Consider the following 23891-nt stretch of genomic DNA (forward strand, 5'->3'; position numbering starts at 1 on the left):
TCTTTGAATTCCCAGTCAGACAATGGCACTATATGGCAGTAGCAAAAATAGTGGGTGTATATAGCCCCAATTCTATTGCTAGGGGACTTGCAGTGTATTTCTGGGGTGAAGGTGGGGGGGCACACCATTGGAACGGGTATCGGGGGTATATATAGGGTATACGGGAATACACTGTCAGTGTATTCCATTCAGGATCCTGGGAAAGCTGGGTTGCGGCGATTGAGCCCGTCAGTGCCACGTTACACTGACAAGCTTCTCCCTGGAATTTAGCTCTTATAAGAGCTGTTGGTTGTCTTCTCCTTCCTATCCTAGCCTGTCCCTGCCTACCCAGAATCTAAGCCCTAGCTAGCTGGACGGAAACCTCCGTCCCCGGTGAATTGCAAGCTCAGAATGACGCGAAGCTGGGCGTCGCTGTTCTTTTAAATTAGAGGTCACATGTTTTCGGCAGCCAATGGGTTTTGCCTACTTTTTTCAACGTCACCGGTGTCGTAGTTCCTGTCCCACCTACCCTGCGCTGTTATTGGAGCAAAAAAGGCGCCAGGGAAGGTGGGAGGGGAATCGAGTAATGGCGCACTTTACCACGCGGTGTTCGATTCGAACATGCCGAACAGTCTAATATCCGATCGAACATGAGTTCGATAGAACACTGTTCGCTCATCTCTAATTCTGAGAGCTGTGACTTTAGTAATGGAGTTCAAAGAGCAGTGGAAAAAAAAACAACTGTCTCCCCAGGAATCCTTTGAAATGATCACTAATGCCCAACATGCCAGGTGTCATACCCAAACTAACATTAGTATTCTTCTTGGAGATGTCATAATCATCTCAAGGGGACCAACACTAATCATCTTCCCCTGACACAGATTACTGCACGTCATGCAGCTACCACTAGGGGAGCTCATCATAAACTGTTTTTTTACAGCTTCAATCCGTTCAGTCATAGTTATATTATTTCTTATGCACTGAGTGCCACCTAGTGGTGGCTGCGAGCAGCAAAATTTAGCAGCTAATGCTGTATAGAGCAAATTCATTAATGCATTTAAACCAGTTGTCTGGAAAATACATTGAAAAATATTGCTGATTCATACAAGGCAAGTTGAAAGTAGCAATTTTTGCCACAGTAGCTGTCAACCCTGTTCTGCTACTAGTAGAGCAGAAAGCCTCTGGCTTCCTGCTCTACCACCCACAGGCCCCATTGAGCTTGTGGCCTACAAACTAATCCCCAATACTTACCTGCCTGCTCTCTGGCACCTCCTACTTCTTCCTGCTCTGGGCGCTCATGACATCACAAGAGTGCGCCAGGAGCGAAAAGGAGCTGGACCAGGGAGACGTCAGGTAAGTAATCATCCAATACTGCTATGGGGGGGACCAGTGAAGGGGTTACTGTATGGGCCATACCTTGGCCCCTTCACTATTCCCCCCATACAATGGCCAACTCATCAGCCCCCTCACTCCCATACAGTGGTCCCCTCCCATACAGGGGCCTTTTACTATTCCTCCCCATACAGTTGCCCCTTCACTGGTACCCTATGCTGAATGGGGACCATTGATGGGGCCATTATATTGTGGGTAGGGTCAGTGATGGAAGCCAATATCCTGGAGGACATTAAAGAAGTTGTCCAGGTAAAAATGGACATCCCTTTTAAAGTTTAAATAAGTTGGAGGCAGTGAAATTTTTATTTTTTTTTAAATGCATACTTACCTGTCCCCATGGCTCTGGTGTCTTCCCACACCTCCTGGTTCATCTGCTCCCACTGTGTCCTCCGGTGTTGTGCTGAAGCCACTAAGGCCAATAAGCGAAGGGCCTGAAAGTCATTATCTGTGACATCACAGGTCCTCTTCCTGAGGCCTGCTGACTGGCCTCAGCAGTCACTTGACTGCTGAGGTCAATCAGCAGCTTCTGTTATGTCAGTCCAGGTAGCTGCAACGGGGCTAAGGAGTAGCAGTAGGGAATCTCGCCCTGCACTACTCCCACTAGCTAACCCGGTCCCTGCCTCACGGGTGTGGGTCGGCTGTACTCAGGCTAAGCCTGACCCCGACAGCTCCTCTCTCACTGACACCGTAGGCCTAGAGGGAAGGGGGAGAAGGAATGCCCTATAAGATCTCTAGGGACTGGAGACTAAAGGGGGTCACCCCTAACGAACAAGTGAAGCTGCTACTGACAGGGACTGACAAGGGTGTGCGCTGACTAACAACACAAGCAGCACACAGGAAACATGTAGGAAAGGAATTCCCCAAACCAATATGGGAAGGAACCATACACTAGGAAACAAACACAGGGAAACTGAGTAGAAATCAAAGGATAAGGCAATTCACTCACACAGTCAATTATACACAGAGGGAGGATTGGTGAACACAGAAGGGAAAACACACTAACCAACTCGTTCACCCAAAACCTCCCAAAAACCAACCACGGAACTTCCTCTATCCAAGATAACCACCTACTCCTCCTGCTAAGGCCTAGCTCTGTAAAAGCGACACTCAGCACAGAACCATGGGAGGCATGGGTTTAAATACCGAGTAGAGACCACTCCTCCCAGGTGCAAATGGGAGGACAGACTAATCAACCAGGAAAGAAAGCAATGAACCTAAATACTCCTAACAGCTTCAGCACAGTGCAGGACAACGGAGCAACTGGACAGGTGAGTATGCATTTTTTTTTACCTACCCCCAGCAGATTTAAACTTTTTTAGCCTGGACAACCCATTTAAAGGATTTTTTTTTGGTACTATTCCGTTATCGGGCCAGCAGCAGCGCATTTCAGCACCAGCTTTCGGGACAGCAGTTCAGTTCAGCAGCGGGAATTACAATGACATCCGAGGACTGCTGGCCCGATGCTTGTGCCCAGTAGCCAGTACATCAATGACCCCCCCTCCATCTCCTCCTCCTTCCAGTGCTGCCCCCCAGCTCTCCTTACATCTACCCCGTACCCTCTCCCCGCCACATGACTAAGCCGATGCTGGCCCGATGATAGAGGCCGTGCTTGTGTGTAGTAGGCAGTACATCGATCGATGCCCTCATCCTCCTCTTCCTTCCAGTGCTGCCCCCCAGCTCTTCTTACATCTGCCCCGTACCCTCTCCCTGTAATAGGCCTCACCGTAAATCTTGAGCAATGAATGCTACTAGATAGCCGCCGGACGCTGCAGAAAGTTTGTCCCTCCGGCTCGCTGTAGCTCACCGTTCCTATAGTCGGCGTGTTTCTTGTCAGGGCCTGGATTGAGCCCCGGTGTCTTTCCTTTCGGTCTCGGTACTAGCGCTGAGGTGAGGCCTAGTCGTGTGGCGGGGAGAGGGTACGGGGAAGATGTAAGGAGAGCTGGGGGGCAGCACTGGCAGGAGGAGAAGGATGGGGGAGGGGGGTCATCGATGTACTGGTTACTGGGCACAAGCATCGGGCCAGCAGTCCTCGGATGTCATTGTAATTCCCGCTGCTGAACTGCTGTCCCGAAAGCTGCTGCTGAACTGCGCTGCTGCTGGCCCGATAACGGAATAGTACCTTTTTTTTTTACATTATGCTAGGGGAGGTGCAAAAATACCCCAGAACTTTCTCTCCCCATTGTTTCCCAACGTGGTTCGGTCCTGCACCTCTGTTGTATTTTTCCAGTGGAAGTTCCCTCTGCCAATCAGCCGCCTAAGGGAAGGGACTTGGGAGGTCACAGCCAGTGTGAACTTCTGGCAAAAGAAGACCGGGCCGCGCTGGGACATGTAGGTGAGTATGTTTTTTTGTTTTTTTTTTTTGGGGGGGGGGGGGGGTTGGTTTCCTTTCCACCTCCCCTGGATTAATTATAAATTTGATGGCCTGTCGTTAGGATAGGTGATCAATATTACATGTGCTTAGAGTCAGACAGCCAGGACCACTGTAGATCAGCTTTTCAAGGACAGTGTGGCTACAGGTAATGAGGACAATCCTAGGAGCAACTCTGTTCACTTGCCATACAGGATGTAGCAGTGGGTTTAGGTAGTGCACGTTGTATGGCGGGTGAGCAGCATAACTCCTGATACGTTATTACCTGCAGGGGTCCATGCAGTGGGCCCCTAGACACAATTCTACTGGTTTGTCTCTAGACATCTCAGTCTGATCCTGATTTCAATTGTACATAAAAATATAAGAAAATTAGGTTCTTGATAACATTTTGATCAAACAGTAATAATCCTATCTGCCACAACAAGGCAACCTTTTTTTTAGATGGGACCCTGCACCGAAATTTGACTTGCCTCTCTTAGTGCCTTGGCCTCTAATGAATTAAGGGCAAGTGTATATCAGCCATTTTTCACACACCTCTAAGTCTCCTCTCTCTTGACCTGAGCCTCTGAACGAATTAATGATTTTAAAATCATTTATTTCCTACCTCAACAGTCACGTGAGGTGCCACAACCGCTTGTGTGGACTGATCATAGGTCATGCCGCCTGGCAGCTGTGGTGCCTACTCAGGAGCTGACATATTTAAAGACCTGACATCCGCCGTAGTATTACGGCGAATGTCAAGAAAGGGTTAAAAAAGCTCTTCCTCCTCCACAGCATAACACATGACAACCAAAGACCTTTCTAACATTGAGAGCAATAGACCAAATTGTGGCCACCAGAGACCACTATAGGACAGTTCTGCAAAACAATCACAGGTGCAAAAAAACGTTAGGATGCTGTGTGAAATGTAACGAAAGAAGAATGAAATCATCTGGAAATCTGATAAAGCCATATTTTATTCACAAATAAAACCCATAAAACACATATCAGAAGTTGAACGTTAGACATTTTTCCATTTCATTTGTAAATATTAACTTATTTAGAAATTGATGGCAGCAACACATCTTAAAAAGTTGGGACAGGGCCATGTCTACCATAGCACCCTCTCAACTTTTTACAACACTCTGTAAATGTCTGGAAAGTGTGGATACCAATTGCTAGAGTTTTGGGAGAAGAATGTTGTCCTATTCTCGTCTGATGCGGGATTCTACCTGCTCAACAGTCCTGAGCCTTCTTTGCAGGAATTTTTTATTTTATAATGTGTAAAATGTTTTCTATTGGTGCCAGGTCTGGACTGCAGGCGGCCAGTTCAGCACCCAGATTAATCTGCTGTGAGCCCATATTTCAGTGATGGATGCAGAGTGTGCTCTAGCATTGTTTTGTATAAAGAAGCAAGGCTTTCCCTGATAGAGACATTGCATGGATGGGAGCATATGTTCTTCTAAAACCTCTGTGTCTTCTCAAAGACAAACCGCTAAGGCCAATGAGCAGCCTAAAAATACGGTAGATAAAGTAAAAAAATAAAATAAAAAAACACAGCTCACCGACTAACGTATTGTAATAAGATCCATGTTCCAAAAGCCGATGCATGAAACAAGTCCTGGACAAAAGACTGATGGGTCTTCATAAGATTAACAATAAAGACGTATCCGCACCAATGTAGTAAAACATAAAATTTAACTTTTAATCATATCAGGCATGAGTAAAGGAGGTTTTTTTGGCCCGAAACCCGTAGGCTTTTTTTGTATTGACCACTGAACCTATGTGCCTTTCTTTTTGTATCTGATATGATTAAAAGTTACATTTAATTTTTTACTACATCGGTGCCGATACATTTATATTGTTAATCTTATGAAAAGCCTAAAAATAGATCCCGAAACATCACACTGATTGACCTCAGCAGTCAAATACGACGGGGGCTTCTGCCATAAAGAATGGAGCGGACTGCAGTGGGAGGCACAAGCGCAGAGAAAGGTGAGTATGTTTTGGGGTTTTTTTTCACTGTCCCCTGGCCAATTAAAAAAAAAAAAAAAAATTCTTGCCTAAACAATCCCTTTAAGGGAGCATGGCAACATATTCCTCCTACCTTAGGCCACCTCTACTAAAATATTTTTTAAAAAATGCCACTTTTCATGTGGTTTATAGCGCAGTTTTTGAATTTATAGATGAGCCGTGTTAAATGAATGTCCTCACTTGTAAGATTACAAACCCTCACCCAAACTCACATAAACCTGCATGTAGTTTTACCCGTCTGCACACTCAATGCTACACCAGCACTATATCCCAGAATCCCCCTCTCCTTCACTCCTCCCCTGCACCGCCTACTACCCATGTGCGCACTCTCAGGCCCACAATCCCCGCAGATAGGTGTCTATACCGCGCCTGCTAAGGCAATAAAATTACTTGCCAAAAAGTTATCCGATATACGAGCAGCAGACACAGCGAATTTTTATCCTACTGTATGTACGTATAGTGCGAGCCGTAAACTGCCGTATACAGTATTTAGGTTCTTTACTTGCACTGACAGGATTTTACATAGACACCTAGATCTCAGCTGCGAGGACCTCGGGAAGGAAGTGCCGCTGTGTTTTGGATGCACATGTGGCTGTGTGTGGCCGCATGATGGATGAGCACATCGAGCTTGTGTGTGGCTGCTACGAGCAGATCTTGTTTGGCTACCGAGTGATCCCGGACGGTGAGGTTTGTAAATGTATTGCTTATACTAGAACGTGTCCTCAGTCTCTATAGTGTAGTGTCCGGGCTATCATTGGTTACCTCACACGTCTAATGTAACCCTCAGCATAGCTCCCTAGGTTTGTGTAGTATAAGCGGCAATAGCAGTGACAACACCCCCCCTAGGGTACAATCTCCACAACCCTGTCTCCTGTACAGCCCTAATGCCCTTCCCATAAGAGGTTCTCATCTGCGCCTCATCTACGTTTGGGGTTTCTGTCACCAAATCGGGGTGGAAGCTCAGTAGACACCATTATAGTCTATGGGGTCTGCAGGTAACTGCGTTATAAGACGATTACTTGCCAGGCGTTTCTAGGAAGCTATATTATTAGGATTTTATTTATTAGTAAAATAAAGTAGTTTGTAATACATTTAATTCCTGGTGGTTTTGGAAATAAAGGACAACTTTGCCCCTGTTGTGAAATATACTTGGAGGATCTGCGTTATATAAAGCTTTTTCTTCTTCCCTTTGCCTGTAGAAATGGACAGCGACAGCGGATTTTACCAATCATTCACACACAGCCTCTCTATGTGCTGTAGCCGTTAATAACAGATTTGTGGCCACTGGAAGCAAAGATGAAACCATTCAGATCTATGACATGAAGAAGAAAGTTGAACATGGTGCCTTACTACATCACAATGGTATGTATTTTATTACTGGGGTATTTGAAGGCTTAACTGGAAAAATGATGCTCTTTAACATACATGTAGTTTGCTAGCCACTGGCTTACATATATTAGGATCATTGGTTATAGAGCTAATGTCCTTGCTGTGATTTTTTATTTTATTTTTTTTTTGGTAAGGCTGGATTCACAACTGTGTCTCCATAAGAGACATAGCCGCAGAATCTGCTTAAAATTGGCAGAGAGAGGGAGCCTTCACCCGGAGTATACGCTCCTCTCATTCTGAACGTAAAGCTTGTTCAGAATGAGCGCATAAAAACCGCATCCCATTGATTTCTATGGGTGCTGGCATACGCGCATATCACATTGAAAGCAATAGGGGAAAAAAGCCTCCCATTGATTTCAATGGGGAGCGCACCTATGCCGGCACCCGTAGAAATCAATGGGATCTGGTTTTTACGCGCTCATTCTGAACGAGTTTTAAGTTCAGAATGAGCGGAGCGTATACTCCGTGTGAAGGCTCCCAGAGAGGTCCTTTAAGGATGATTTTTCTCCCCGCAGGTTTTATAGTCTCCATGTTATAGTCTATGGGGTCCACAGATTTCCACATATAAGGGTGCATTCACACTACGGATACGCTGACTGATTCTGAACGATAAAACACGTTCAGAAGCAGCGCGTATAAAGCAGATCCCATTCATTTCAATGGAGCCGGCATACGAGCGCTCCCATTGAAGTGAATGGGAAACGCTCGCGTGTACGGCTTGGAATGAGCCGAGTGCTTACGCCGTGTGAAGGGACCCATACACAAGCCGTACACGCGAGCACTTCCCATTCACTTCAATGGGAGCGTTTGTAGAGAAAAAAGCAGCCCATTCATTTCAATGGGGTGCGCTCATATGCCAGCTCCCATTGACATAAATGGGATCTGCTTTATACACGCTGATTCTGAACGTGTTTTAACGTTCAGAATCAGTTAGCGTATCCGTAGTGTGAATGCACCCTAATAGTGGTTTTGACGTTCTCTTATTTTCCTGTGCCACCTATTTGTTGTCATCCGTATTCTACTTGCATGAATGGGTGTAAGCACTAACGGATGATAAGGTCAGGGAATCTAATCTTGGCTTCATGTACATTTGTATTATGGCGTCGTGTTTTTCAGGGCCACAGCGGTGTTTGGGGTCTTGCTTATTACTGTTCCGGATGGGTTTTTTTTTTGAGACACTGACCGACTGAGCCTACACAAACTCTAGAACAGGGGTCAGCAACCTTCGGCTCTCCAGCTGCTGTGAAACAACTCCCAACATGCTCCACTTACTTCCATGGGAGTTCCAAGGACAGCAGAACACGTATTCATGCTGGGAGTTGTAATTTTACAAAAGCTGGGGTGCCAAAGGTTGCCTACCCCTGCTCTAGAAAGTTCCACCATCATCTGCTGATATTGTAGTCGTAGTCAGGACTTAAAAAATCTTGTCATGTTGCTAGTCTGCCTCTGCCACATTTAAAAACTTAACTGTAGCTCCATTTTCATGAAAATCAGAATTTTATTCTCATGCATTTTAGCTGGAAGGGTTTTAAGAGTGTTTCTTCTCCTTCTGGGGCTTCTCTCCATTCAAAGTAACCACTATAAGTGCTGCTCTAATTTGCATAAGGGCTCGTTCACACATGGGGCAGATTTTGACCATATTTTGACTCGGGGAGCCAAGTCAAAATATGGTCAAAACCCGCCTGCCACGATGTCGCGGTCGCGTCTTCCCCATCCCGGAGTCAGCTCAAATGAATGGGCCAACGTCGGAGGTTGCGAGCTGCAGAATCCGCCTGAAGAAAGGGCGGCTTGCTTCTTTTTTTTCCGCTATCGGCAGTTGCTCATAGCGGAAAAAAAGAACGCTAGTGTTCTCCATAGACCACCATTGTAAAGAGGCGGATTATGACGTGTATTCCACTGTCAAAATCCGCCCCTTTGGCCCCATGTGAACTAGCCCTAAGAATGTAAAAATAGATTTTCTTGAAAACTGAGCTGCAACACAGAATAATAAAGGCAACTAGGGGAAGTATAGAAGCCTCTGTACAAGGTACTGAATTCTCTTGTCATGGTGATGATAAAGTTCAGGACTGTAGTTGCCTCTATGGTCCAGGAACTGAGGCTTTATGTAGTAGAGATGCCTAGTATACGTCACTGATGTTGTTCAGGAAAGCCAGGTGCCAACTGGAATCCTGCTAGTTTTCTTTCGTGAGTTTTCTAAGTCAGGCAAACCGGGGCATCTCTGCCTCACTATGCCCACTGTCTAAAATAAAGTGGCAAGCGGATGCGGCAGCTTCTTGCACATAATTGGGCTTATACTTTAATAGATGTTTTCCAACACCTATTTGCAGAATGCTACATTACTGATGCTTTCAGTGTTGTTTTGTATTAGCTTGGGGTTTATTCAGTTGATATTAGGGCCATTTAATAATTCTGGCATACCATGGCAGGACCCATTCACCAGAAATGAAAATCTTAAAAAAAACAAGAAACTGCATCTTCCATGAGACTAGGGCTATGCAATATGATCAAAGCAGGATTCCTTGAACATTTTACTTCAATTACAATTGATTGTGGTTAGAATTATTTTAGGACATGGCCAATTTATATGTCACTGAATTTGGCTACTCACATTGACAGACCTGATTGCATGGTGTACAGTAGTGACATGGCAATGGCAGTGTGAGACAGGATGGCATAGATGTATACCGTATAAGCCGACTTTTTCAGCACATTTTTCATGCTGAAAAAGCTCTCCTCGGCTTATACATGAGTCAGGGTCCACGGAGCACAGAAAACTGGAAGGGGGAGGTCCTTTAGTGCTACTGCTCTGTGATTGGCTTGTCATGAGGTCATGTGACTGTGATGTCATCAAAGGTCCTATAGCCACTGGTATGTAACATCTGCAGATAAGGTTGAGTCTAAATCCTAGTAGCTCTGCCCACACCAGAGTCCGATCACATGGTCATGACGTCATCAGAGGTCCTTTAGCACACTAGGATTTAGCATCTACCCTGCAGATGAGTGGCCAGGATTCATTGTGTCTTATGGAAGATGTCTGTTGTATGGAGGAGAGGAAGCTACAGTAAAGTGAAACACACAGGTACCGTCCTTTAGTTACTCTGCCTAGTAATGTCAGGCATTTGGGGTTATTAATTTAGTTTTAGTAACTTCATGTGCCTCACATTAATAACCGTTAACCCCATCATGTCCCTCATATTAACCCCTGTGTGCCCCATATAAGGGTTACTAATATGTGAGACACATGAGGGTACTAATGAAGGACCTTAATTATGAAGATACCTAATTATTATCTCCATATGTCCCACATATCAGTAACTCTTATGTGAGGCACACAGGGGGTTAATGTGAGGGACATGATGGGGTTAACTGCTATTACTATGAGACACATGGAGTTACTAAGCTGCAATGCACATGACCAGACTTTTAATCTGCAATGGTGGATTTCCCCCCTCGGCTTATACTCGAGTCAATAAGTTTTCCCAGTTTTTTGTGGTAAAATTAGGGGTCTCGGCTTATATTCGGGTCGGCTTATACTCAAGTATATACGGTAATTGAAATATTCAATAAGAGCAAGTTTATATTGATTAGTTGGGCCTGCTATCCGTATTGATTATTTTGCCAATAGTTGCTCAGTCCTACAATTTAAGTACATTTCCAGTAGTCTTTTTCTTTTACTCTTCAAACTTGCAGCTATTTTTCTGCTACCATTAGAATTAATTTTTTTGCTCTTCTATCCTGACTGCTGAATTTTTAATGTTCCTGCTACTTATGGATAACCGTAACACTCATCACTGTTCTGTATTAGTGTTTTTTTGGTGGTCAGTAAATTGTCCATTGTGAAAGTCCATACTACTTCTGAGTGTTCGGATGTGGTTAATAAAAGACTGTAAAGTAGCTGCTACTGAGAGTAAACAATGTGTCTGATTTAACTGTTTTATGTGCTGTATGTTGCAATATAATCAGTCATTAGGGTTGAGTGATCGGATCCCGATCGGTGATCAAGTAAATTTTGCGATCGGGTTCCGATCCCGCCTATAAAAAGATCGGGAACGGAATTCAGGCCAGCAACCAGACAGCCTATATGGAAAACTTCTGATAGGACAACCCCATTAATATCTAACAGCTGGCCATTTATATTACATGGCTCTCCACTGAATACTTGGCCAAGAGTTATCTTTTCTGACCCCACATACTCACTTTTTTTCCAGTAGGCAAGAAAATGACTGCTGCAAGGACAACATCTGCAAGGAGTTTGTATGTTCTCCCTGTGTTTGCGTGGGTTTCCTCCGGGTACTCCGGTTTCCTCCCACACGTCAAAGACATACTGATAGGGACTGTAGATTGTGAGCCCTATATGGGACAGTGACTGTCAATGTCTGTAAAGCGCTGTGGAATATGACGGCGCTATACAAGTAAGCATAAAAATAAATGTAGTTGCATGCTGCAGGTTTTTTTTACTTTTTTTTTTATTACAGATTTCACCTTGCATGCTTAAAAGCTGCTATTTGTTACAAAGTCTGCAAAAAAAATGACATGATTTTCTTGGTACCATTTTTTTTTCACTTTCCAGCTGTAAGCAAATTCTTCCTAGCTGCATCACAACAAACTATTATTATTGTTTATTTATATAGCACCATGAATTCCATGATGCTGTACATTATATTAATTCCATGATGCTGTACATTATATTAATTCCATGATGCTGTACATTATATTAATTCCATGATGCTGTACATTTGAAGGTTTATACACGGTACACTAAACATACAAACAAATATAATACTAACGGTGACCAACTGGCATAGAGGGCCCTGCTTGCAAGGGCTTGCAATCTATTTTGTGTGTTCAGTCCATATGTCCAAGGAGGTCCTCACAGAATATGTGTCCTCCACAATACAGGCTGAAGATGGCTGTTCTGTAATTTTGTTCCACAACAAATGTGTGTGTGGGGGAATGGTTGTCTAAATTGCATCGCACACTACCATACAACTGTATACTTGGACAGCACACAGACCAAAAATGTCCAAGGATCTTTTTTCTTTTTTTTTTTTCTCTCAAATTAGGCCGGAGGAGGTGAATTAAATACATAAAAACCTACTCTCTTGTCCTTGGTTCTTCGATGCCTGCCAACACTGTCCGATCCTGCTGCTCTGTCTTCTTTTGCCTGAAGTCCTCGCTGGCTGTGACCATCTGGTTCCCTCTCTTGAGGCCACTGATTGGTCTCAGCAGTCACATGCAGCGGGGACATCTGCCCGAAGAAAACAGAATTGAAGGTTCTGGAGAACCAGGGACAGTCGGGTATGTTTTTTGTTTAGGTTTTTTTTTTCACCTCCCTCAACCTAATAACTAATTATCCTGGACAACTCCTTTATGCTTTATTCACACAACAGAGTTTCTGTTCCTTGTTCTGTTGAGTGATTAATAACTTAGACCATTTAAGTTCCATGAAAACTAGGCCCATAATAAAGAATGACTTTGCAATATGATCTAGTGCATAACTTATTAATAACAATCTGACCAGATATTTTCCAGATCTGATTTTTATGTGATTCACATTATTTTGACACCTTTGCTGTAAATCTGCCACTGTATTCATATATTTAGGTAGCATCACCTGCTTGGAGTTCTTTGGCAATACACACCTATTAAGTGGGGCTGAGGATGGATTGATGTGTGTGTGGAACACCAAAAAGTGGGAGTGCCAGCAGACATTCAAAGCTCACAAGTAAGTTGTGTGATTTCTGTTTTTCTCTTCTTTCCAGTAGTGATATGCATGTCATTCATCAAAAACTCCAAGAAAGGAATTGCACGCCCTCAATAACAATCTGAACTATGTGCATGGATCAGGGTACTAGGTGGTGGTGTGTCACTTACTATTAGTGTCTAAAAACAAGTGCAGTATTTACCATATTTTTCGGACTATAAGGCGCACTTTTTTTCTCCCAAATATGGGAGGAAAATGGGGGGGTGTCTTATAGTCTAAATGTAGTGTAGGAAGTAGGGTATAGGCGGGGCAAGCGCATAAGCCTGCAGCGCCTGTACCAGTCTGCTTCCTAGTTTGTCTCGTTGGTGCGAAGTAAAGGAGGTACGGTAATAGCAGACAAAGGAGAGACAGTGAGATGGAGTGGTATAGGCGGGGCAGGCAAGTTAGAAGAAAGCCTGCGGCGCCTGTACTTAATTATCATGTCCCTACACTCCAGACCCTTCCTGACATCTGCCGTTTCAATACGGTAGATGCCGGGTCTTAAAGATGGCGGCCGCTCCTGCAGAGCGGTTGCCATAGCTATCGTGTCTCCACTGTACAGGAGACACGATAGCTATCGCAATCGCTCTGCAAGAGCGGCCACAAGCCTTAACAGCTAATGCCCGCCATCACTCATTACTACCTTTGTTAACCCGCTCCCTTCCCCAGGAAGTTAAGAAGCCGCCCCTGGTACCTGTACTGCAGCAGGCCAGCTCCCGCAGGGCAAGCTTTCGGGGGCCGACCTGTTCCTGTACCACGCGGGAGCCTTGGCTTGTCATAGGAATATTAGTATTGAGGCTGGTCTATGACCAGCCCCAATAGTAATATAGAGCATCTCCCATAGACTGCAATACAGTTGTATTATAGTCTATGGGACTTGCAATCAAATGAAAAAGTTTTTTTCCTATTTTCCTCCTCTAAAACCATAATGCGTCTTATGGTCCGGTGCGTCTTATAGTGCGAAAAATACGGTACCTCTATGGATAGGGTACAGTTTATGCCCTGTCCTTTGTCATAACTAGAAGAAAATGTAATGTTTGGAAAGGTACTTGGCTGTAGTTGGATATGTCCAGTCTAGAAGTTCATACCAACCATCGAGTATAAGTGACCTTTCTTTCACACTCTCATCCGTCGCAGGATGAATGCAATGAATTTTAAATGACTAATGCACACGGAGCCCTCTCTGTTGGGTGTCCGTCTGCATTTATCCAAATGTAAATAAAAACATGACATACTCTTACTTTTCTCATGTTTTTTTTTTTCCCTATTCTGATGGAAGAAAAGTTGTGCATGCAGGACTTTTCTTCCATTACATAGGGGGGTTCCATCTCTGCCCCTTACTCAACTACAGTTAATGTCTGTTGCTGTCATCCTATGACTGTTGACATCAACTGACATTAATAATAGTAGTGCAAATGTAGCCTTACATCTGATGTAACTAGTCTACTGTGTATTGTGTCCTAGAATGTAATATCTGTATTAGCTTTTTAACCTGAAGATGTTTGATCAGTTGAATGAAAGATACTTTTATTTCTTGGCAGAGGTCATGTTTTATCTATTTCAATCCATCCATCTGGAAAACTAGCATTATCTGTCGGCACAGATAAAACCTTAAGGTATGTATGTGCTATACAGAGAATTTATATGAAGGAAATCCAAAAATGATAAATTTTATCCATTGGGGATTTAACACAACTATGTTTTCTATAATTAACCTCTGCAGAGTTAGAAATAAATGTAAGATAACTGCATTAGAAGCAAAGAGAAGACTGTCTTATAAAGCAAAGTTAGGGTGCATTCACACTGAGTAAACGCTAGCTTATTCTGAACGTAAAACACGTTCAGAATAAGCGGCGTCTAAAGCAGCTCCATTCATTTCTATGGGAGCCGGCATACGAGCGCTCCCCATAGAAATGAATGGGCTGCTTCTTTCACTCCGTGCAGTCCCATTGAAGTGAATGGGGAGTGCCGGCGTGTACGCTCCGGCATGAGCAGAGCTTGCCGTATACGCCGGCACTCCCCATTCACTTCAATGGGACTGCACGGAGTGAAAGAAGCAGCCCATTCATTTCTATGGGGAGCGCTCGTATCCCCGCTCCCATAGAAATGAATGGAGCTGCTTTAGACGCCGCTTATTCTGAACGTGTTTTACGTTCAGAATAAGCTAGCGTTTACTCAGTGTGAATGCACCCTTATATGGATTTCTCGGCGATCCTGAGACTAAATGATATGTAGTGATGGTTGAGGACTGCACCCACTCCTACAGTAGTTCTTTTGACCACCTAATCTGTGTAGGGATACAGACTCTCCACTTGCATGAATATGGGGCTATGCTGCAGTTCCCTGTTCTTGTGGTGGCTTGGATGCCACTATCCAAGGAGACTTACAGTGGTGGGGATGGTGTGCTAAACCGGCAAGGAGTCTCATGACTGATGTATAGACTTTGTACATAGTGTGTACACATTATACTTAATGTGCCTTATTCTGTCCCAATTGACTCTCTACTTTAGTTGCAGCGGAAATCGCTGATCCTGGGTATTTAACCTTTCTAAGGGATTTTGGAGGGAGGGGGCTTTCCTTGAGCCATCAGGACCCCTGCAAACAATATTGCGGGGTTGTGATGCCTTTACATGGCATCCAAGGCCTAATGAAGGCCCCTAATGCTGCCTATGTATAATCTTATTAGGCTGTGCCCCCCCTCCCCCCATAAGAAAAAATAATAAAAAATATGCTAGAATTGCTTTTTTCTTTTTTGTCTGTCAGTCACCAGAAAAAGAATAAAAACAGTAAAAAACTATCAAAAAGCATAACGTTCCAAATAGCATCAACTGAAATATTTGGTCTCCCTGTAAATAATAAGCCCTTGCACAATTCCATTAACCAAAAAAAATAATTAAGTTGTGGGTCTTAGAAAGTGGTAATGTGGAAAAAACAAAATTATTACAAAAAGTTTTTTTACTTTGCAAAAGTAGTAAAATTTGAAGAAAATAAATATACAAATTTGATATCAATTTAATGACCCAGTGAATAAATTTCAGGTTATTTGAGCCTTCTGATGAATGTCAACGTTGCTATTTTTTTCTATTACTTCCCATAAAGTCTTAATAAAAGTTAAATTAAGATGAGATTCTCATCTTTAAAATGAATCTAAAATTATCTTCATAGCCCAAAGGAGACCAGAGATATGGGCATTAGAAGTAAGGACGTAGCAGCTACGTCCTCGGCTAGGCAAGTGACACCCTGGGAGGACGTAGCGCTACGTCCTTGGCAGTGAAAGGGTTAAACACTACACCTTGTCCTGCAAAGAATAAGTCAGTTACAGCCGGGCTCCTTTGGTAATTGGTTCTTGTCCTCACCATCACGTACATTGAGGTGGGGGGTGCTAATTACTCACATTGCAATTTGTAAGTGAAAATATGGGAAAGGGTTAAATATGAAGCCCAAGTTATACAGCTGACCCATACTTTATTTTCTTCCATGTAGAACCTGGAACCTTGTTGAAGGTCGCTCTGCGTTTATTAAAAACATAAAACAAAGTAAGTCTATAATCTATTGCATACTCTTGTGATTATTTATTAAATAATTTTTTATTTTCATAATATTTTATTAATGGGAGTCTGTCAGCAGAAAGAGTGTAATGAAAGTAATCCTAGGAGATTGTAGTGCTCATTGCGTATATTTCAAATGTGTCAGCATTGCAGCTCCATTATCCAGAACGTTGTGGTTTTATTCATATGCAATTTAGAGTAAAGCGCTTAAGGGTGTTTCCTATCCTCCCAAGGCTGTAGCTCACCTCCGCTGTTTCCCAGTTCAACTCACCATACTTTGATTGACAGCTTTCCCCCAGGGAGAGGCTGGACAGGGAGGTAATATATAGCACAGAGTGAGGGGTTTTCATACCTCTTAGGGCTCGTTCACATCTGTGCCCGGTCTCCGTTCTGCAGGTTTCCGTTTCCTGCATAAAACAGAGCAGGAGACTGAAACCTGCAGGAGTCTTTCTCACCCATTCATTTGAATGGGTGAGAAAGATGTCCGGCCGTGAGTGGCGGTGAGCGTTTTATGCTCTCCGCTGCGAAACCGGGTTTTATAATCCGGACACAGAGTCGGACATGCAGTACTCTGTGTCCGGATTTTAAAAAAACGGTTTCGCGGCAGAGAGCATAAAACGCTCACCGTCGCTCACGGCCGGACCCGGTCTGTGGTTTCCGGCTTCTGGCATGCAGAAGACGGAAACCACAGAACTGAGACCCTGAACGCAGGTGTGAACCTAGCGTCATATTTTCTATCTGGGTTAGTGAGGAAACATGGGAGCAGTTAATCCCATCTTGGCAGAGATTTGCTGAGACTGAAATAATACTTTAGGGAGTATGTCATTTGGGAAATCAGAATCCATCGTGGTACCTTGACGCCATGACACTCATCTCCCAGCCCATTTCAAACTAGATCATTTCTGATGAAGGTTGCTTGACCGAAACATCAATATTTCCTGATCTAGACCTCACCTTGTTCATACATACCATTTTGCATTATGTCCATGGCATAATCACTGTTATTTTTTTGCCTTTCAAATAAATCATTGAACATTTAGTGTGTGTAGCAGCATTTATCCTCATTGGTTATTTGGGTTGGAGGACCCTATTACTGCTAGCACCACAGTACTATTACGAGTGTGCAGTACCACTGTTCTTCTCTACTTAAAAAAAACTACTGAGGCAATTAATATACAAGATGTATGTGTGGAATAGCCTTTCTAAAGGCTATGCAAGGATGTGCTTAGTTAAAAAATGACTTTTCCAAATGCTAGAACCACTTTAATGATTTTCCTGGTGATAGACTGCAACTGGTAGTCTTCTGAAATTGTTGCTTCTGTTTTAAAGAGGACTTCATGTCCTCAGGTACATGCAGTTTTACATTCCGCTAGAAAGCCGACAGTGCGCTAAATTCAGTTAGACTGTCAGAAGGGGGTTCCTGACAGTCTAACTGAAGAGCTATCAGCAACTGCACCGATAGCTCTTACCCCAGGGCACATAATGGGAATAGAGATGAGCGAGTAGTGAAATATTCAATTTTAGTAGACCTCAATATTCGACTATTCGTTCAAATATCGAATCCCATTATAGTCTATGGGAAAAACCCTGCTCGTTTCAGGGCAACCAAAATTCGACCAATTGGAGTCACCAAATCCACAATGACACCTCAGGAAATGATGACAACACCTCTGGAATGCAACTGGGACAGCAGGGGATCGAATACTACTTGCTCATCTCCAAATGGGAAAGCCAACAGTGCGCTGAATTCAGTGCACTGTCGACTTTCTAGTGGTATATAAAACCGCATGTGTCTGAGGACATAAACTCTTTAAGTGGAGTGGGCTACTACAACTGTATAAATGCATGAAGTTTCAGCCATTTAATAAAAATATATTGCATAATTTTAAATATTTAGGGAAACTTTGTAGCTGGGCGTAGACATTGAAAATGTGCTATAAAGGCTCATTTATTGGAAAGCTGCTGAAATCTTAGTATGGATCCATTATTTCCTTAACCCTAGAAGTTTTGTTTTTTTGTTAAAAATTTAATTTGTATTAAAGTTTTGTCAACCCTAGAATATTAACTGTAACATTATTTTCTTTCCTTCTTGCAGATGCACATATAGTTCAATGGTCTCCTAGCGGAGAGAAATACATTGTAGTAATACATGACAAGATGGATGTGTACAAACTGGAAACTGCCTCAGTTATTGGCACAATCAAGAATCCAAAGAGAATATCTTCAGTACGGTTCATTACTGTAAGTACCCTGGCTTAAAAATGGGATATGACCAAAGCTATGTTTTCTATTACTTTTCCTGACATTTTATCTCTTTTCACTTCTATATGCTTGTATTGTGTACATATATTTCGCCACAGATGGACATAACCTCACCTGATAACATTTTCACCTTATTAAAAAGGACCTTTCATGGTTTGGGGCACAGGAAGTTCTAAAGACTGCTGAATTCAGCGCACTGTCGGCTTTCCCAAAGTGTGCCCCGGGTGAAGAGCTAGCGGTCCCGGTACCGTAGCTCTTTACAGTCAGAAGGGTGTTTCTGACACTCTGTCAGGAACGTCCTTCTGTGCCAATAGCGCTGTACACTGTGAGCGGGGAGGAACGCCCCCTCCCTCTGCTCACAGTACTCGTCTATAGACTAGTATTATCAGGAGGGGAGGGGGAGTTCCTCCCCGGTCTCACTGTACAGCGCTATAGGTGTTGCTGTGCAGAAGGACGTTCCTGACAGACTGTGAAGAGCTACGGTACGGTGAATACAGTGAACTCAGCGCACTGTCTGCTTTCCAGCAGTATATAGAACTGCCTGTGCCCAAACCATGAAAGCAGTATTCTGGTTTGTTTGTTAGTTTGTATATATAATAGGAAATCGTACCATTTTGTAATATGTGCATTTAAAATTCTGCTTGCATGCATTTGTTACATTAGTGCAAACTCTCCTCTGTCCAATACAATGGTATAGGCCATGAAGCAGTCCGGTATAATGCATCAGTGGGCCAACAAAATAGGTGTAAACGTGGCATCTGTCATGTGACACATTACGTGAACCCTATAGTTTAGTAAGTAGCTGGGTTTCCTATATACCGTATATGTGTGTGTGTGTGTGTGTGTGTGTGTGGTTAGCACACAGGACAAATTCATGTGAAAGCTGAATAGAAACAATTGTGGAAACGGACTGATACCCCAGACCGGTAGCTGTAGATTACCTCCCCTAACTCCCATGTCAGTGCTGGAAATTGCATGATAGTGGATTGAGCTGGGCAGGATTGTGACTGCTGTGATAGGAGACAGCAAGGACCATGCTGGCAGCTTGCAAGAAGAGGAGGCGATGATCCTAATTCTGTCCCTGTATGGCTTTAGATAATCTCATAGCAACGGATAGCAAGAACTTTTGTTTTCCATCTGCCCATTATCAATTAGATAGTTGGGTAGTTGATGCTAAGAGATTGTTTTATGTGTGGGTCTCTTGGGATGAATGTAGGTCTGGCATATGTCTTGCTTTGTTTTATAATTCATAAAACATAGTGTTACTGCATAAATATATGATTAGCTATATTATTTATTACTTGTAATTATGTTTCATTATTTTGTGGACTGTTGGATGTTCATAGACTGTTAGGCTGCTGGAAGTCATCTTAATATCCATCATAATTTACTCCATCACTAAAGGCTGTATTATCATCAGATGTCAAGTGCCAACCAATGAGAAAACACAGGACATTGCAAACTAAAGCAGCCAGTTGAATGGGGCCTTCACACTTTTTATACTTGTGGGTTTTAATTGAAGTACTTTAATATTCTGCATTAATATTGTAGCAGATTTTGTTGTTTTTCATTGATTTACTCTGATGCTATTAAAACGTTTGGCTTCAAAACGGATAAAAAGAAGACAATGTAATGTGTTCCTAATTTTTATCAACAGGACACTATCCTTGTTGTGGCAGGAGATGATGATCTTATCAGGGTATATGACTCTGAATCCCAAAAATGCCTCTGTGAGTTTAAAGCTCATGAAACCAGGTAAGCTGTATTTTTACCCATGGCATGGCTGCCTGTGCCTATAAACATTATGTATGTACCACTGTATTTTATATGTATGTCTTTGGAGTGTGGGAGGAAACTGGAGTACCCAGTGGAAACCCACACAATCACGGGGAGAATTTACAGACTCCTTGCAGATATTGTCCTTGACTAACTACTGAGCCACCGTGTTGCCCTTTATTAATAAATCATTTTTTCCCCCTTTTTTTTTAACAGAGTTAAAAGTCTCCACTCCTTTGAGTACAAAGGATCTCATATTATTGTGTCTTCATCCAGTGATGGTTATGCCAAGATATGGAGATTAAATTTGAATAAGGTGAGAAAGCCGTAAAAGCTTACATCTTAGGACCCAGTAACATATGATAGGTTTGTACAGTGCCTTTTAATAAATTTGACTTTTGCCTTCCATGTGGCACAATCTGAAATCTGTGCTAGCTAGGAGCTGGTCTACATTTAAGCTTCTCTTTAGCTCGTACAATACAACACTTGATATTTGTTTAAACACCTAAGAGTCTTTCTTCTTCTTCTTCTTTCTTCTCCTCTTCCTCTAATGGGCGATTGTCATTGCTCTTATCATTTTATATGATAGATAGTTGTGTGTTTACTGTGTGCATATGTTTTATAATGTATTTCATCTACCTTTTTTTTAATAGGTAAATACTGCGCCTACATTACTTTCTGAAGTTAGCACATCAGCTAGACTTACATGCCTTTCAGTGTGGCTTCCTGAAGTCAAAGACAACAAAACTGAAATGTCTGCCCCTGAAGCCTTATCTGGTAAGCTGAAATGTTTTCGGTGTGTGTGTGGTGGTGGGGTTTTTTTTGTTGTTGTTGTAATGTTAGGAAGCCTTCACTCAGCAGAAATGAAGAGGTTTGAAAGATTTTGAGGGGGATTCCTCTCCAGTTTTTGGCCCACAGTCTTCACTCTCTGATTGAAGATGAATGTGTCTTATCAGCCGGGTGTCTCACTTTGCAGGTTCCGCACCTGATCAACCATGGAACCAGTGACACGATCAACCAGGACACTTTTTTTTTTTTTTCAGGGTCCTCCTATGATCACTGCATGTTCAGGGTGGAATATGGTGCTGATTTTAAAGTGGAATCTGCCTCAAAATCTGCACAGTATTCCTCTCTCTACATACCCTAAACCCTTAGTGATGTGGATGTGTCCTTTTTATATCTGGAAAATGTTATTCTGTTGATTAGACCTTTTGTTGAATATTATCTCTTCACTGAAACCTTTTAAGCACTTAATGCCCTTTCCAGCATAGTTATATGTTCACAGTGTTTCCCAATAACTCTTGTATCATAAAGGACCTCTAGTGGTCAAGACCACTTCCTTCTGCTGAGCATCATTTGCACTATGAAAAGGCAGCCGCAGACAGTGGGCAGTCATTCTGGTTAATCTCTTTCATACCTGAGAGTTTTTATACACCCTGATTATTTGGTTTACATCTTGTTTGATTTCCAGAAAAAAAATCAAAATGTACCGATAAGAAGAGAAAGGTCCATAAGGAGCAAACTGAGGAAACAATCACAGAGCAACAAAGCGAGGTCCAGGTGGTGCACAAGAAGAGGAAACTTAAAGATAAACCAAAAAAACTGAAGAATAAAACAAAATGAGGACTAATCTATAAATAAGAATTGGTTTTATCCCCTGTCCTAATGAAATAGTGGTGATACACTAGTAAAACAAATACAGAAGTAAACATATTTTGTGATTAAATGACAATGGTTTACTTTCTTGGAGATTATTTATATGCCATTTGTGTTCTACAGTCACTCCAATACAAATGAATTGCTGGTGAGCTGTTGTAATGCCATAGCAGGCTGCAGCTTTTCTTGTAATGACTGCTACATACGTACGTGTGTATACACAGCTAGCTGCAAATTCTGCAGCGAGCAGGTAGTACTTTTATACTTCCCATTCCTTTCAGTGGGAATTTCTCAGATGGAATCTGCCCAATGATCGAGCATGATGCTTATTTTATTTATTTTATATCTGCTTTGATTAAGTTTGATTAAGGCTAAAGCCCCAAGTTGCAGAAATTAAGCTTTTTTTGTTGCAAATTTTGTTGCGGTTTTTTGAGCCAAAGGCAAGAATGGCTACAAAAGGAATGGGAAATATCTGGGAAATACTTTTGCTTCTACCTTCTGCTCAATCCACTCCTGGCTTTGGCTCAGAAAACCACAACAAAATCTGCACCAACAACAAAAACAGCGTTTTCACAACGTGGGGCTTTAGCCTTAAGGTGGAATCTACATCAATAAACCACTCCAAATAGAACACCTGGCTAAAACTTTTACACTATATATATATATATATATATATATATATATATATATATATAATATAAATAATTTTTGGGTCAGCAATCTGTTGCCATGAAGGCCTATTGAAGGCTCCCAGGCTTGTCTGGCATTGAATTGTATTACAGGGTGCTCTCTGCAGTCTGCAATACAAATATTGTTAATTTCCAATCCATTAGCTTCAGTTCCCCTGGGGTTAAAGACACCTAGCGGGTCTAATAAATGCAGTAAAAAAAAAAATCAAATGGACCCCCCTTTCACTTAACAAATAATTTGAAACTCATGCACATTAGGTATCCCTGTGTCAGAAAATGCCTGGTTTATAATCAAAGCAATAGACATTCCCCAAAATGTTATAACTCAAAAAGAACATCTGGCCCTGCAAGGAAAGACTCCTTATGCATCACCGTACACGGAAATATCCCCACGGGATGGAAATGTCCCCACGGGACGGAAACACTGTGATTTGACCGCGGGAAAAATCACAGTGTTTTACAGTAATGGCAAAGTGGATGGGATTCTGCCAAATCGCATGCCCACTTTGCAGTAAAAATTGCGGTGCAGATGTGCCGCAACTAAAACTGGCGCAGTTTTGGAAATCGCAGCATGTCAATTATACCTACGGAAATGCTGGCTGTTTCACCATAGGTATAATGGAAACAAAGTCCACAGAGGAAAAATCCAAACATTCTGTCTAAAGCGATGCGTTACCGCCGCGGTTTTTTACCCAGGGCTTTATTGCTGTGGGATGTCTCGTGGGGCCTTAGCCTAAAGTGGTTGTGCCATTATGGACCCCAATTCCCTGTCCTGTGGATAGGGAATATGTCTCTGAACGTTGAGGTCCAGAACATCGGATCTCTCAGTACTTTTCCAATAGTCATGCTGTGTATCCCGTGCAGTGCCTTTCCCCTTCACCCTGTAGTTGAGCACGAGCAACAGGTTTTTTTCACCCAGTATGGTGATGTGGTCGCACTAGCATGCAAGGCCAAGGCTGCTGTCATACTTATTGGTATTACCCCCAGATGGTGTGGTTTTCCTGGCTCCTTTCGCTTTCAGTCCCCCCTCCATGCCCAGTTCCCTGGAGAAAGGATCATCTACATTAGGGTACTCA

The 23891-nt window shown here is 42.8% G+C and overlaps 1 protein-coding gene across 1 annotated transcript; it reads left to right on the forward strand.

Moving 5' to 3' along the window:
- Window positions 1-6304: 6304 nt before the first annotated feature.
- Window positions 6305-22174, forward strand: PAK1IP1 (PAK1 interacting protein 1). Its single transcript, XM_075270848.1, has 10 exons — window positions 6305-6439; window positions 6952-7114; window positions 12746-12866; window positions 14426-14500; window positions 16368-16420; window positions 18528-18673; window positions 20352-20449; window positions 20687-20786; window positions 21124-21247; window positions 21942-22174. The coding sequence occupies exons 1-10, from the start codon at window positions 6359-6361 to the stop codon at window positions 22091-22093; spliced, it is 1113 nt and encodes a 370-aa protein (XP_075126949.1). The 5' UTR covers window positions 6305-6358; the 3' UTR covers window positions 22094-22174.
- Window positions 22175-23891: the final 1717 nt, after the last annotated feature.

The sequence above is a fragment of the Leptodactylus fuscus genome, chromosome 4, assembly GCF_031893055.1.
Source record: "Leptodactylus fuscus isolate aLepFus1 chromosome 4, aLepFus1.hap2, whole genome shotgun sequence".
In the NCBI taxonomy this organism is placed as follows: domain Eukaryota; kingdom Metazoa; phylum Chordata; class Amphibia; order Anura; family Leptodactylidae; genus Leptodactylus; species Leptodactylus fuscus.

Bases quoted from the DNA above. Each gene is read 5' to 3' on its own strand.
- PAK1IP1 (XM_075270848.1), top strand. From the start codon at position 6,359: ATGATGGATGAGCACATCGAGCTTGTGTGTGGCTGCTACGAGCAGATC. The intron at 7,115-12,745 runs GTATGTATTTTA...TCATATATTTAG, and splicing joins TGCCTTACTACATCACAATG to GTAGCATCACCTGCTTGGAG. The intron at 20,787-21,123 runs GTGAGAAAGCCG...TTTTTTTAATAG, and splicing joins GGAGATTAAATTTGAATAAG to GTAAATACTGCGCCTACATT.